The following is a 16,508-nucleotide window of genomic DNA, read 5'->3' on the forward strand; positions in this document are numbered from 1 at the left end:
AGATACCGGTCAGCACTTAAATTAATCTTTTTCATACCAGTCTCTAATGAACAGAAAGTGCTCGAGTCAGTAGTTGTAGCCCCAGAAAACTAGCGGCACGCATACACATGCACGTACACACAAATAAAGGGGGCCCTTAAACTGAACACTGGCTGCAAATGTTGCCTACTATGGAGCCTTTTCCATCAGTGAAAACATTCACATCATCTATCACTATGGGAGCCTAAAGCAGCTTTAATATACTTTTTTTTCTCCCCATGTAACAAAAGCTACTCTGGCGTGTAATATATCCACACGTGTTGTTGTGTAATCTAAAACACTGAGGACTCAGCTTTAAAACTGCTAAAATATCATAAAAGCATTTCAAACAACTATTGGACAGGAAAGAGCTCTCTCCTTTATCAAATTAACTTTCAATGTTGATCCCTGCCTGCTTAAAACACTCTTACACCCTCCTTTCCTTAAACCTGCTAAACTTGTACAGTCTTCAAGGAAATTCCTTTGAAACACTAACCATGTACCTTGTGAAAGAAAACTGTTGTTCACTAAAAATTATATAGACTGGGCAAAAGGAGGGCATCCAAAAAAAGAGGCTTAGCATTTCGGTCGCCGCCAGCGTCCGCTTAAGCTTCGCACTAGCTTCCTCATGGAAATTCACCATGTGGCATCAAAGCCGAGGTATCAAAAAAAAAAAAAAAAACGAAGGGCCCGAGCAACAAATATGGTGTGTTTTAAGAGTGGAACATTTGAAATAGGTGCAGCAGGCGGTTATTGCTTCTGACAGGTTTAAAAGGTGGTTGTTGGCCTGCTGGTTTAAGATTGAAAAATCTGAGAAGAAAAAAAAAGGCTTGAAGTTGTTCTGATTTGAAAATGGATAGGAGCAGGAGAGAGTGGGAGATGGGATAAGCGGGACAAAAAAGGAGAGAGATAGAAAAAGAGAACAAGAGAAAATAGAAAAGGGGGGTGGGGGGGGGGGGTGCGCTGTGTTAAAATGTAAGGTAATGATTTATGTAAGCAAGCTTTTTCTGCTGCACCCCTGAATCTCACCGAAACTTTGATCCATGTGTAATTAAAACCAAACGTACACCAGCAACAGTCTCCATTTCAGGATTGGGAGCTCTTCTCCGGTTCATGTGTGTGTATGTGTGTGTGTGAGAGAGAGAGAGAGAGAGAGAGTGTGTGTGTGTGTGTGTGAGAGAGAGAGAGTGTGTGTGTGCGTGTTGGGATTCACATATGTTTCTAAGCGCTGGGCCCCCATCTGTTTTGGGAGTACATGTACAGTATAAACAGGACACTGGGGAGAGCAGATTCATGCTGAAAAACACACACATAAACGCTGACACACACACACACACACACACACACACACACACACACACACACACACACACACACACACAGATGGATGTATGGGCTAATGCTATGCTGGAATGCTATTCAAAATGTGTTACCCCCCCCCCCAATCCACCCCACCCGATCCCACCCGCTCCTTCAGGTCAAGCAAAGCAAAAACAAGTTAAGCGCTCATTTTCTCCCGGCAGCATTAACATAGGGATGACTAAATAATGGACCCTGACTCTTGGTCTTCTGGTTTAAATTACAGCGCAGCCCCCTCCCCTTACACCCTGCAACCCCTCACCAACCATCCAACCCCCTACTCAAAGAAAAACGATTAATCTTTTCTTTTTTTTTTGTCTCTCTGAATGTTTTACAGTTCTGTTACACTTATTAGCTGCTGGCAGGACGGAGAGTCTTAAATGAAAGCCAAATTGCTTTGGTCATGAGAAAGGAAATGAAAGCTCACTCCAGGGAGAGACTGTGTAGCCGTAGCATACGTGTGTGCGTGTGTTTAAAGCTTGTGTATGTGCGAGTAATGTATGTGTGTACGGCTGTCGTATGTGTGCACAGGCCTTTTCACTACAAGATACTCCCAAGGTGAAATTTCATAAACTGACAGCCTTGCCTGGCTGGGATGTCCCTGTGCACGGGACAGTGTGTGTTTATGTGTCTGTGTGTAGCAGATATAAGCACGGCAGCCTAATAGGAACAGTATGCTCATTTTGGAGAGATTAGGAGGAATGGACGGGTCTGTATCCAGAGACGTGATCTGGATATGAAGGCCATAGGAAGGAGGGACGGAGGGAGGGAGAGCGGGTTTGACAGATTGAAGAGGGAGTGGTGCAAAAATAGAGAAAAAAAAATGGGGAGGAGTGTACGGAGTAAAAATGATTTGATAGAGATAAACTGACCATTACAACCTGAATAAGTGTCCATTTATAATCCAAAAAATACAAAATAATAAAACAGAAAGAAGACACAAAACATGTACACAACCTTAAAACAACACGACTCAAGTCACAGCAACTTAAGCTATCAGACAAACATGGTACAAGACGAACAGACCTTGGCTGGACGGGCTCTCCTTGACATGGAACAGCTCGTGGAAGCTCAGTCCGTCCTCGTCCCCTCCCAGGCCTTGCTGGTGCAGCTGGAGTTTCCTCAGTCCTTCGTTCTGCTGGTGGCGAGCAGAGCGGACGTGCTGCACCAGGTTGAGGCGGGCCCTGGTGGAGTAGTCACACAGGGTGCAGTAGTAGACGCACGACTCCGGGCTGTACGCGTTGTCCTGCTTCTGCAAGTGCTGAGAGAAGAGAAGAGAGTGCGTCTGTTAAATGTGCTCATGTTCTGAGGGCGTCCAATGGACATGAAGAAGTTGAACAAACAGCTGAAAGTCAACTGGTAACAACTTTTTCCAAATTAACCGGATATGTTTGAGGTGGCAAAGATAAAAAAAAAAAAAACACACAGAAGTCAGCTGAGAGGTTGAGTTGAGAAGACTATTTTTGTCTTTAACATGCACATTGTCCAGCTCTCCTCATTGTTAGCAGCTGCAGGGGTTTCTCATTCAACGTGTGCTGTCAGTTGCAAGCCCTTAATTTCCAGTTGCGTCTTTAATGGCATTGCAGCCATGCAAAGCTACCCCCTACCAAGATGTGTGCGAGCACACAAGCACACACTCACACACGCGCACACGCACACACACACATGCACGCACGCACAGCCCCCATCCCACCTTGCCCTACTCCCATACACCCAGTCAAGCCAAGCATATCAAGTGTGCCTCTGTTGTTGCTGCCGGGCTAATGAACAATGCACAAAAACAAAAGAGCAGGCCAAGCTTTTATTATCTGATCCTCTGTGGAGGGAGGGGAGGGAGACAGGGAGGAAAAAGAGAGCAAGGCAAAGAGACAGAGACACAGAGGTGGCTCACCGAGGTTAGCTTATGCTTTGTTAAGATTTATTCATACAGCCGTGTGAGAAACAGGTGCAGGCTTCTGTGCATGAATTAATACACATAATGGTGTGTGTGTGTGTGTGTGTGTGTGTGTGTGTCTCTCATGGCTCCTATAGAAACATGTTTCATTCTTGAAAAGTTAGCGAGGTGATTTTTTCTTCTGAGAGGTATTGCATTATGTTATATGGAGCAGGAAGAGAGAAAAAGTATGTGTGGGAGGAGTGTGTGTGTGTGTGTGTGTGTGTGTGTGTGTGTGTGTGTGTGTGTGTGTGTGTGTGTGTGTGTGTGTGTGTGTGTGTGTGTGTGTGTGTGTGTTGGGAGGAATGGGGTGGAGAGGCAAGGATGTGGGACACAGTTAGCTGCAGGTGTGTGAGTTCTAACCCCCCCCCCCCTCCCGCTTTCCCTCTTCCTCCTTTGACAAACAGGGATTAGCAACATAGCTACAGCCGCTAACACATCTTTTCTCTCTGTCTCTCCCTCTTTCTTTCTTTTGTAGGAAATCTTACGAGCTTTTTCTCACGAGACGGTGGGACGTCCCCTCGCAGTCAGAGGCCCTTTCAGAAGTCTTAAGTTTTAATTAAGTCGGAGTTGTCAGAAGAAAGCTCCCCTAGTCCAGAGCTCAGGGCCATTAATTACAGCTATCTTTGTTTCTCTGTGAAAAGAGGCCTCCCTCGCTCCTTCTCTCTCTCTCTCTCTCTCTCTTTTGCTTTGCTTCTTTTCTTTCTTCCCCTCCCTCCCTTGCAGGAGAGCTGAGACTTACCGTAGAAACCACACACACACACACACACACACACACACACACACACACACACACACACACACACACACACACACACACACACACACACACACACACACACACACACACACACACACACACACACACACACACACACACACGGGTGCTCATGGAAGCAAACGCACATACGATGACATGAACGGTGTGGATACAGACATTCAAACACAGAGATGTTTAAACTTTAGGGTTAGGACTTTAAATTTCTTTTCTCTGAAATAGTAATTCGACCCATTTGGAGACCCTTGGGTAGACCTAAAAAGATGCTGGGGAGATGGCACGTCGTATTCACCGTTCTTAGCCTGCAAGCACCAGGACACAGCTTTGAATAAGCAGCACTAAATGCATGGGTGGATGCACTATTCATCTGGGTTCTGTCTCTTCATAATGGCCCTCAATATTAATTCCAAATGCTCGCAACATACAGAAAAGCTCTTTTACTTCTTCTGTCATCAATCAATACCACTTCAGAAAAAGGAGAAGGAAACCTCTCACTGCTCTTGTGCAGTACTTTTTTTTTTTCTTGTTTCAATTACGCCAGGGCTCCACTCCAGTATACAATTAAATAAAGACTATTCTGCAAAAAATGGGGATTACTTTAAGTTTCTTTCCTTCAGTGACATTCTTTAGTATCATATCCAAAAGTGCCAAAGACCAAGGCTAATCAGATATTTGAAAAAGCATGTTTTTTTATGTGCCTGCATGTTTATTTTCTTAGCATTAAAGACGGGCATAAAAGCTTCAACTCATATCAGGAGAGGAGAGGAGGTTCCATTCATCATTTTCAGTGCTTTCTTTTGGTACAGTCATTAAGATATTTTCAGCAGTTTGAAAATTAAAATCTTCATATAAATCAAAGCAGTGGCCTGAAATGCTCTGCATCCCTCGTCGTGCTAACTTAGATTCTATTTGTTTTTAGATTATGAGGCTTTGGCTGGGAGTATCTGCATCATATACTTGGGGTTGAACTGGGCTGCCAGATAGGTTTAGTCCTAATATTAATTCTCTCCCCATCAGCACATTCCTGAGGGTTTGTTTAAGACCTAAACTAGAGGGCTGTCTGTTGCTCTCTGGCACACTGCAGGCCTGTAATGCAGGCGGTCTGGTGATCACAGGCCAGAACATCCATGATTTATGAACTTTTAAAGGAGCGCTTTGACTCCTGCCAGGCGTGGGCTGTGTAATGCATATTCAAACACACAAACACACTGTTCCTGCTTCTGGGTTTCGCACCAGTGTGTGTCTGCTTGAAATGTGTATGTAATTTACGCTGCAGCTGACTTTTGTGAGTGTGTGTACAAGTGCTGTACATGCATTTTTGTCGTATAATCATCCATGTATGTGTGTTTAGTGTGGGCAGAGTGGCAAAAAGAGCCCATCCCTTTCAATATGGCACCTCTCCAGAGTGCCTGGTGGTTAATTGTTGGGGATTAGCGTTTGGCAAACAACCAAATACGTTAACACTCCCAGTGGGCCAATCAAAATCAGCTAAAAAGTCCTCCCTGGGTGGACCTAAACATGGCACAGGCGTCTCAGGCTGGTGGAGGAGGTGCAAAATGCACAAAAACAAACCTACACATAGAATGCAAATTATGACACCTGGGACTTCCTGTTTACCTGTCAAAAACACAACATGGTGAGCCCTGCCGATGACACACACACACACACACACACACACACACACACACACACAAATACACATTCTCTGGGACAAGTATGAGGAGAGGGGAGGAGAGTCAATTTGACAGGTAGGGGAAGCTCCCTTGTGTTAGTGGTTTGCTGGTGCTGTGTGTGTGTGTGTAGGTGTGTGTGAGGCTGACAGAGGGCTGCATTCATTATGCAGAATGAGATGTTTACAAAACACTTTTTTTCCCCCCCCTCACAAACACACAAACACGGGCGCACACACCTCCCCTCTGCTCGCTCCCTGCGTTTGTGGGGAAAGGATGGCGGCGCTGCTATCTCATATTCATTTGTTCCGTCTGTGGTGACAAAGCTGCCTCATTAACTGAATTCTTAATAAGCCAAAGCAAAAGACACCGCCTCACAAATTCTTTCATCTCTCCCTGCACGTATACGTACGTCAAAGTGTGCGTGGAGGTGTGTGTGAAGGTATCATTTCAGGTTGTCATGATCTTTTTCTTCTTACTGTATGTGTGTGTGTGTGTGTGTGTGTGTGTGTGTGTGTGTGAGAGAGAGAGAGTTAGGGTTTTGTTCTAATGTATAAGTAATTTTTGACTCCACATTTTTTTGATTAACCTGTTTTTTTTTTGGTTTCTGTTTACAATTCAATGCCGATACTTTGTGACTTTGCCTCTGATTGAGAGCGTGTAACAGTTTGAAAGGAAGCCCATAGCAGCAGAGTTGTTGTTTTTTTCCTCCATAAAGCAAACAAAAAATTAGGGTATTCAGTACAAACATGACATTTCCTGTCATAAAGTGTAGAACCAGACAGCTAATGAACACATTCTGAAAATAAGAACCCTCCACTACCGCAGCTGTGTCTTAATAACCACTCTGTGTGCGTGTCAGAGCGTGTGTGTACGTGTTTTATACCTAAAGAATCAGTGCATACATTCTGTTTTCCTTTCCCCGTCCTCTGAGAGTATGTGCTTGCATGCAAATGTGCATCCCACACATTGTGAGAACCTCTTTATTTCCTTTCAACTGTGTGTTTTTTTTTTTTTTTTAAGGGGAAGCAGAGAGCTTGTTGTTGGGTATACCTTCTTTTTTGGAACTTCACCCGCTTCCGGTGCTATCCCCCTGGGCCCCCGGGGGCCATCTGAGACAAAAACAGCCCCACTTGGCCCAGCAAATAACAAAAGCGTGTTTTGTTCCTTGAAAGTATTTTAAACACATACCAGCGCTGCCTGGAATGCTGCCAAGTGTAGGATTCCATCAGTGCTACCACCTCCCTAACACATGTTACTGCTAACCGCCGCTCAGCCCTCAAGACATAGATACAACGCAAGATCACTGCTGGAGAGATTCACTGGCAGACTGCTGGAGAAAAAAAAAAGAGGAGCTGCTGAGGGCCCAGGTATGTGTCACCTCGTCGTCACGGATAAAGAGAGCAGCCAAGATAATGTATAGAGAGACAGTTTCGGTGCTGCACACGCATAAAAACAAATATGCAAATCGAAGCTGTATATAAAAACTGCTGAGTGCACATTGCATATGCTCGATGATACACAAATCTCCTGCTTCTCTCTCTCTCCTCTACAAGGCCACTGTTTGTGATCTAAAGACGCCTCAGACACAAAACAATCCCCAGAAAAAAAAAAAAAATCTCCCCCAACCCACCTTTTTTCTTTCCCGATGGCTGTCTTCCATGTCCCTATACTGACATAAATGCAAAGAAAATATTTCTCATTGCTAAGTAGCCTCTCCTTTTTTTCTCTCTCTGTGCTGGCGGTAACATGTGATCACAGCTCTGGGGCCTGAATAACAGGCGCAGGACCTGTGAGTTAGCTTAGCTTAGGTCACCCAATAATAATAAGCATCCCTTGCATAATGGCCACCAAGGCAAATAAATGAATTAACACAGGTTTTCATACAAGCTTTTCTGCCATTCTACTTCACTTCAACTTGCTCCCCCCCCCCCCCTTAAGTTACCCTCTATTCCTTTTTGTTATCTGTCAGCAATAAAATGTAAAGAGAGAAAGTAACAGGGATAGAGTTTTTTAAACGCTTGGGAAACATTGTAACTCTAAAATCCAGTTGATGGTCTTTCTTCCTATTTGTCTGACTCCCACACACAGACAGTCACTCACACACACACACACACACACATACACACACACTCACACACACACTTGTAGCAGTGACGTAAGTGTGTCTGACGTATGGGGCAGAGGTCAATCAGAAGTTCACAGCTTCCTGACCCCTGGCCCCTCTCTTGGAAAATCCCATCTGACTCTCAATCTTTTCCTTTCTCTTTTCCCCCGGCTCACATATACACTAGGATGCAAGTTATGCATACCAGCAAAGGAAAAAAACAAAAAAAAACAGAAATAAGCAACCCCGTCTTTACAACACGATCCATTTCTTCTCGTTTAGATCTCTAAATTTTCCAAAGAAGTACTTTCTTGGAGTCTCTGCGCGCCACAACCAATACAATATTTAATACTTTGGGAGAACCAATTCTAAGAGAGAGAGACAATTCGAACAAATCTTTGTTTCTTATCTGCTCACCTCCATCTCCCATGAAAATGGATCAGTATTTACATTAGCATTAGATTTAGACAGCATGGCTCAGCCACTTACTCCCTATTAGCCATCCTGACCTTAGCCCATTAGGGTCTAAAAGCCCCCACTTGTCTCCATCGCCGCCAGGTGAGACTGACCAGACCTCCCAATTCCCCAAACCATAATGCTGCTAAGATTATCTTTTCCATCGACTCACAATGGGACAGAGATCATATACTGCTGAAATCAGGATCATTGAACATGCTCATGGGATTCTCCTTTTTTCCAACGCTGTACAAGGGGAGGGATAAAGTTGAAATACTAACACGATTTTGGGCTGGATTCATCATTTTTCTTTTTCTTTTTTTCCAGCATGCAAAGATGCTTTTGGGAAATCAAGCCAGGGTCTAATTGACAGTTTCTATGAAAGATGGGGAGAAAACAAAAATAAAAAGGTTGAGATTCTGGGCCTTCAGCTTATTGGCTTCTACCATCAAAGAGGTCTGTACTACACTGATGTTGTTATATTTAACTTAAACTGAAAGGGAAGAGAAGGGAAAATTATTTTGGTGCCGAGAGGAGCAGCAAGATATTTTTGCCAAGTTTTTTTTTTTTCTTTTTTTTTTTTTTGCTCAGCTAGTAATTGAGACTTTTTGAAAAATGTCTGTTAGACAAAAGGAAGGAGAGAAAGATACAGTGAGAAAAACTAACGGATAGATCGAGAGGCGAGGAGAGTGAGACTCTATGACAGAGAGAACAAAAGGACAAGGGATGGAAAGAGAGAGAGAGAGAATGATAGGGGAGAATCTAGACGAGCGTAGTCGGGTTCAAATCACTAATTACACATTCCTGAGCCTGTGAAGGGGAGTATTGTTTTCCAGTTAGCCCCTACCCTGTCGCATGGTTTCACTTAGCACAAAACAAAAGGTACAGGGAACAAAACACAAGCCTAATGCCAGGCCCTCCTAATGACAGAGAAATGGGAGAAATTATCCCTGGGGTGGATCCTCGTGAGAAAATGGCTACTGATTACTGGACAAAGGGAGTTCATTTTGAAACTGTCGCAAAATGGCAGACTGTCTGTTTTTTTTTCTTTAAGAGCTGTGTTTATCTAATGAGTGTGCTATGATGCCAGTTTTCTTGACAGCTGCATCACGGCATGCATGACTAGCTTGATCTACACTTGTCTAACTTTTAATACTACATAATATACCGTTACGTCATCCACTTCCCAACTCGTAGATGTGATATTTCAACACCCTTCATAGAACAAAAGGCAAAGTTCAGGCCGTGTTCCAAAGAAAGAGTGCAACAATGTGATTTGTTGTGTGTACAAGCTGTGCAGAAGTGTGTGTGTAAGCACCGGTTGGAGTGGTACCTCTGCCAGAGGGAGCACAATGAAAGCACCTCTTCAGCAGCGCCGGTTTGCATATTGCAACAGGAAATCAAAAGCCTTGCAGTTGACCTACAAGATGGCACACTTGATCCCTCCCTTCTTTTCTTTACAAAACATGGCCGATTTCAGTCCGCTCCTCTTTCTTTTCTCCTGCTATCCCCCCTTTGTACGGAAAAACTCAAACATTTAAATAGTGCCACTATCACAAGGCACATGTCAATAAAAGAGAAACCTGTAACGATCTCTGACACCTCCTCTAAGCTCTGCTCGGCAAAACATTCGACAACCCGGGGATGTTCTGTCTACCGCTGTAAACCCATAATGATGAGCTCTGTGCTGTTCTGGCAACATTAAGGACCCTGCCATTTTCTGTATTATCCAAAGAAGGAGGGAGGGAAGGGGGGGAGGTAAGCTGATAGCAGTGGCAACACTGGGCAGAGTCTTCTGCCTGGTAGTGTTTGCCCAAGCCCGGGCTGTCTAAAGGAAGGATATTGTTTTCCCCTGAAAAAGCCTCAGCCGCAGTCCGCATACCAGCGTCCACTCAACATACCAATGGGCTCTTTGAAGATTACTCAAATGTTTGCCTTTGTTCCCCCACCCCCAACCCCCACTTTTCCATCCGCCCCTACCCCTAGTCCTAACCTACACTCCTGCCAGAATTGAGAAAAAGAGGACGGAGCAAAGAAAACCCTGATATCTTCAGAAACCAGTGGGGAAGCAATACCAGCCTTGTTTGAGATGCACTCCGATTCAAAATGGCCTCTGTAAGGGATGGACGACCACTGAAAGGAATAATAGCACTTTGACCACCAGCATAGTAAATCTAAACATAAACAATAGAGAAAGGGGGGGGGGGGGGTGTTAATGCATGGTAGTGGATATTATACAAGGATGTTAAATGCATGCCTCCCATCTGTCTGCCCATAAAGTACAACACGCTTTTAAAGACACTCCGCTCCTCATTCATGTGCAACTAAGTCCGCAATTAGACTTGAATATGATAATTCCAATGGGTTAATTTGACTAAATGTGCAGAAAACTAAAAGACCCCCACCCCCTTTACCCCCACCAACTCACATTAATCCCGAACAAGCAAGTGGGCTTTCTATCAGGTCTATTTCAAAGCATTAGGGATTACCTCGCAGAAACTAAGCTGCTTGAACTCACAGGAGGTCAGCGGTATTGTTGCTGCCACAAGGATGGAAGACCGGTTGTAGAGACGGATAGACAGCAGGACGGGTCAGTTCCTCTTTCTCCAGCCCTCTCACAACATCCCTCAATCCTCTCTCTCCCCCCTTCCTCTCTTTCCATCCCCATCTCCCTCTCTCTCTCTTTTTCACCGTATAATCGAATATCTCCCACTACTTATCTATTCACTGAGCACCTAATGGTTAAAATCAATTACAGCTGGAATGCTGAAATGCTGAATACTGGGCCACATGCTGATAATGACAGAGAGAGTGTGAGAAGGAGCGAGAGAGAGAGAGAGAGAGCGAGAGAGACTTGGGACTGTTCCAAGGGAGGCACAATTACCTCCAATCGATTGATTATTGATTTGGAAGGGCGTTGAGGAGTATTTCAGTTCAACTTTGTCCATATCAATATCCTGATAGCTTCATGAGAGAGGGAAAAGCGTGAATGTGCGATCTAAATACCATTCGACAGATGATACAACAATTCGGGAATAGAACACCTTCCTGTCCCTATTTGACGCACACGATACTAAGGGACTACGACAGCTTTCATATCAATCAGGTGATTTCAAAAGTCACGCTAATGAACTTACACAAAAAAACATTTATCTGATCTCACTACCATGTGATCTGTCTGAAGCAGCTCTGATCAAATCAAGGTACCAAGAATGAAGGTCAGAGTGCCCCTCTTTGATTCTAACTTATTTCATCTTTTTAAAACACACTTTTCTTTGTCCCAACAGGATGATCAAGACCAAGGAGAAAACAAAAGACAGGCAGAGAGTTGAGGATGGAAAAAAAAAAAGGGAAGGCAGAGGAAGACAAGTGTGTGAGTAGGAGGAGTAAGGATAGAAGGGTGAGGAGGAGGAGGGGGGGCGTATTTGGGTGGGTTTTAGGGATAAAGCAAGGGTGGGAGGGTTCAAGGGGGGAAAAAAAGACAAACTCCTGCTAGGTCCTTTGTTCCTGCATCTCAGCGATGTTCCCTTCTTTCTGGTGGTCTGGAAGACACTGACCCCCCCCCCCCAACACTCTTCATAACCCCCCTTTCTGCTATCGTTCCCATACCTGTCAGCCCTGATCTGCTTCACAGTCCCCTGCACATGGACAAATGGCCTGGCCTAGGCCTTGCCCAGTCTGGCTCTGCCTGGTCTAGCCAAAATGACCCACAGTTCAAAAAAGAAGTGGGGATGATTGTGAAGAAGATCACACCTTGATTTTAATGTTAACAAAATCAACCTTGCTGTTATTTTCCCTACACGCAGGAACACACACCTTGCTAAAGACAGAAGACAAAGCATATGCCATTTAAGTCTCCAGGACTCGACAAATCCACCTGAGAGTTCAGAGAGCACAGGGGGGGGGGGAGAGGCGGCTGGGGTAATTAAACCTTACATTTGAGTGTCAATCAGTAGCCTAACCAAAGCTGGACATTGCACACACGCACAATTTCACACACACCCTAATGCACTACTGACCATCTGGTTAAGGCGTTGCAGGGAGAATGGGTGAAACTCTTATTAATATCTATGAGGATTATTAGGAAGAAGGGGGAGGGCTGGGGAGAAGTCTGTCCATTCAAACCTTTCTGTCAGGCACACAATGTGAACCCATACAAACACACACACACACACGCACACACCTGCTTTTATGCTTTAATTAGCCGCCACCCTCTTCCTCTTCCATCCCCAACTCCACCCCCACCCCCAGACCTCTGAAAGATTTCCATTGTAATCACCACGCAGGTGAAAGAGGAGACAATTTGAATAACCTAACAGGTAAAAAGAGAAATGGTGAAGAGAAAGACAGACAGAAAAATAACAAGTAGAAAGTAAAAAAGAAAAAATGAAGAGAAAGAGAGACAAACAGAAAACCTTTCTGGCAAAAACACTGAAGTGAATTCATTCGTTTGTTCACATTTACGGCTCTGAACCCTCGGTGGCGGGCTGCATCACCCGTCTCCATGACAGAACATGAAAATCTATATCTCCAAGTCAAGTAGCATCCAGTGTGAAGTGACTGAAAACATTCCTGTTTGAAGAGAATAGCAACTCTTAAAGTCTGTCTTTGAGTGTGAGAGAAGGATGCAGTGATCAAGAGCCTGTGTCTGGAACAAGAGGACACAGGCTCAAGTGGGAAATAACAACTCGAAAACCAAAACTACAACGTGTGTGAGTGTGTATCTATGGCTCTATGAAATGTCATATATTTCTATGAATTTACATGCAAGTCTGTGAGTGTGTGTGTGTGTCTCTGTGTGTGTCATAAATGGAGCACTGCATTTGAAATAGATCCAGTCTCTTTTCTATTCCGGGGACCAGCACAATGGCTTTTTATGCAAATCTACGGGAGTCAATCTCCTGTCCATTTCCCCATCACACAAGTCCAAATGACAGTCCAATAATTTGGGCTGCATATATATAGGGCCATTTGATTTTCAAATGAGAGTGGGCCGGGTTGACCCTTGCTAATAGCCAAGGCACAGCGGTAGACTTAATATCACAGATGCATAAGCACAGCCATCTCCATCTGAGGGAGATGGAGGAGAATAAAATGTGAAGGGAGGGTGGGGGGGAGTGAGAAAAAATGATTTGATTGATGGCAAAATGCAAGAAATACAAAAATACAAATACAAAAATATATAAAGGAGATGATGAAAAAGAAAAAAGGAATGACTCTTCTTTTGATGCATCTACAAATCCAGTCCCCTTCCTTCCTTCCTTCTTCTTTCCCCCCCTATCTTTCTCTCCTCCCATCATTCCCCTCATTTAATTCCCCCCACCCCTCATTTCCCGGCCATGGTGTTGCCAGGAGGATCATGGGTAATGAGATGGCCTATCTGTGGCTCCCCAGGGGAGAGATAGAAAGAGAGAGAGAGAGAGAGAGAAAGAGAGAAAGAGCGGAGAGAGTCAGAGACAAAACAAAGGGAGTGGGTAAAAACAGAGGGAGTGAAAGAGTGAGAGACAGAGTCGAAAGAGGCAGAGAAAAAGACACTTTTAATATTTTATTATTACTACTATCCAAGTGCTCCATCTAAATGCCCTTTCTCCTCCCTCCCTTGCTCCCTCCATCTCTATCATAAAAAGTTGAGCATTTTATGAGCTTAAGATTCTGAGTTCAAAGTAGAGTGTGTGGGAATAGAAGGAAAGGGGAAAAAATAATGAAAAGAAAAACAGAGATATGGAAATTTGCAGTGGACCCAGGACATTTATTTCCGCTTGAATTATGACGGAAAACTGGACAGACAGACAGACAGACAGACAGTCAGACAGTGGGTGGAGTTGTGGTGTTGGCTGAGGACATTTTAAGATTTATTCGCACAGCCATCTGAGAAACAGGTGCCATGGCCTATGAGACACACAGTGTGTCTGTATACATGTGTGTGTGGTCCTTTACCATGCCACATTGACCATGAACATTCTCAACTCCTAATGACCCAGGGGCAAGCACAGCCCCACATCTTAACCTCAAAGCTCTGTGGACACACAAACACACGCTAACTTCAAACTAAGCCCCCTACTTAGTCCTGTAGCACTTGTGAATGGCACTGACAGATTTACTTCACCCTCAATGTGTATTAGAGCCAGTGTTTGTTATTAAAAATCATAACGCAGCCATACATCATCATATTCAACGCTAAGCCAAACACAGTTCTGGCCAGCTATGGACATGCTATGCTACAGCAACATTAAATGCACAGCTTACTACACAGGCTGCTAACATAAACGCATTACTTTTTACACAGGCTGCTAGCATAAAAAAACAAGTTCGGCACATGCTGCTAGCATAAAAACACTAAGTCTACACAGGCTGCTAGCATGAAATAAATACTTCTACAGAGGCTGCTAGCATAAAAAAACTACGCCTACACAGACTGCTAGCAACAAAAACAGTCCTACGACACATCTTCCATTTAGTCCTACCATGTTTAAATGGGAATAAGAACTGAATTTAAAGCTTTAATAATATTAAAGTGAGTAACTATAAACTTGTTTTTTGCAACAGCATTCTTTTTACAAACAGGGACTAATAATATTTCTTAAAAATTATTTCTCCAGTAAGAACCAAGGAATAGACTTCCTCTTTTCCCATATAAGGCCTGACTTCCTGTGCCACCTGCTGTGCCTTGGACACCAGATGACTTGATGTCCATGTGCTGCTAATGTCATTTCCTTCTCGCTGTTTCAAAGTCTGAAAGAAAAAAACTCTTTCAAACCCTCTGTTCTCTTCAAACGTACTCCATTGCTGCTACAAAAGCAGCCATAAAAATCTCCTGAATATGCTTTTTGTTTGTATCTTCAAATGGTTTCCCATGCCATAAAGATATTCTCTGTTTCCAGAGAACCAGATGGTAAAGTCGTCAACACTCGGATCTTTTATGCGCCCGGCCAAGCTACCTCCATCCCCATGTGCTTTTCACCTCTGCCAATACATAAAAGGAGAGGTGTTTTTCTGGTCAAATAGAAAAATGATTTTTTTTTTCCTCTGCTGTTCTAGGCTCTCCCCCTCTCTCTACTTTACTACCACATGTCCAAGGGTAAAATAGTGGGATTTCTGCCAGAGGCATTAAAAGCGTCATCTGTGGAACAGATTTGTTGAGGCCTGTGGGGTAGGTGGGTGGGTAGATGAGGTAGAGGGGTGTATGGGTGCAAAGAGAGGGCACTGGGAAGACCCTCACTTGCCTTGGCTGTGTGTTCCTAGAAGGATACTCCCTTGCTTTATTTTCTTTGAAGGCAAATAAACAACTTAATTTTGTTCAGACAAGCCTCTTTGTTTCATTTCTGACCCAGTTTTACTGTGATTTGACATATAAATAGTTTACCTTGTTATGTATCTACCGATATTCAGAAAAGTGGTAAAAAGTGTCTCAACACAAATCCATGTTTAGAGACGGACACCTATGTTAAAGTCTTCCTCTAACGCAATAGAGATCCTGATTAGTTTGGCCTTATCAAGCTGATCCTATTACATAGGACCTCAGCTAACTCTTGCTAAGAATTTATACACATAAACTGTTCGTGAAATTTAGTGATGAGCCCCAATGAATTTTTGGACTCATCTAATTCTAAATTCAGCCTTTCAAAGAAGCTAAGCTGATCAGGTGTCAATATGTACATCCTGTTTAAGTCAACTACGACTCTTTTAAATAACCCTTAGATTGCTAATGAGCTTAATCCCCTAAAGCCTTTGAACTGTAAGTAAGAATCGGCCACAGATTTTTCTTCGGTTAATTAAGGTTCCTTGTAGGCCAAGGAAATGCTTTCACATTTAAACAAAAAAAAAAACAATACACCTTTAATTCATATAATGCAGCTTCAAATCTCTTTTTAAATATATGCCCCATGCTATTCTATTTTATCTTAGATTTATGAGACAACTTCTTAAAAAATACCATTTGCATTATTATCATTTGAAAATAAACCTCAATAAATTAGAGTCAATTATTGTGAAGAGGTCTTAAAATAATCAATAATGGCTCAGTTTAATAACCTCTTACTACTGTTGTCGCTACATTTTAGGCACAACATACATACACACACACACACACACACACACACACACACACACACACACAGACACACACACCTCCCCCTTACTAAGTGTTGCTTAGAGTAGTAAAGAAATCCTCATTAATGTAATGCACTT

At 43.5% G+C, this 16,508-nt stretch overlaps 1 protein-coding gene across 2 annotated transcripts in view; it reads right to left on the reverse strand.

Annotated features, from left to right (window-relative positions):
- Window positions 1-16,508, reverse strand: part of zfhx4 (zinc finger homeobox 4) — an 81,368-nt gene that overhangs the window by 36,155 nt on the left and 28,705 nt on the right. For both annotated transcript variants that reach the window (XM_061064579.1, XM_061064578.1), the window contains exon 6: window positions 2,404-2,638. In XM_061064579.1, the coding sequence (XP_060920562.1) occupies window positions 2,404-2,638 (235 nt within the window). The remainder of the gene's footprint in view (window positions 1-2,403; window positions 2,639-16,508) is intronic.

This window comes from Labrus mixtus, chromosome 19 (assembly GCF_963584025.1).
Source record: "Labrus mixtus chromosome 19, fLabMix1.1, whole genome shotgun sequence".
NCBI classification, from domain to species: Eukaryota; Metazoa; Chordata; class Actinopteri; order Labriformes; family Labridae; genus Labrus; species Labrus mixtus.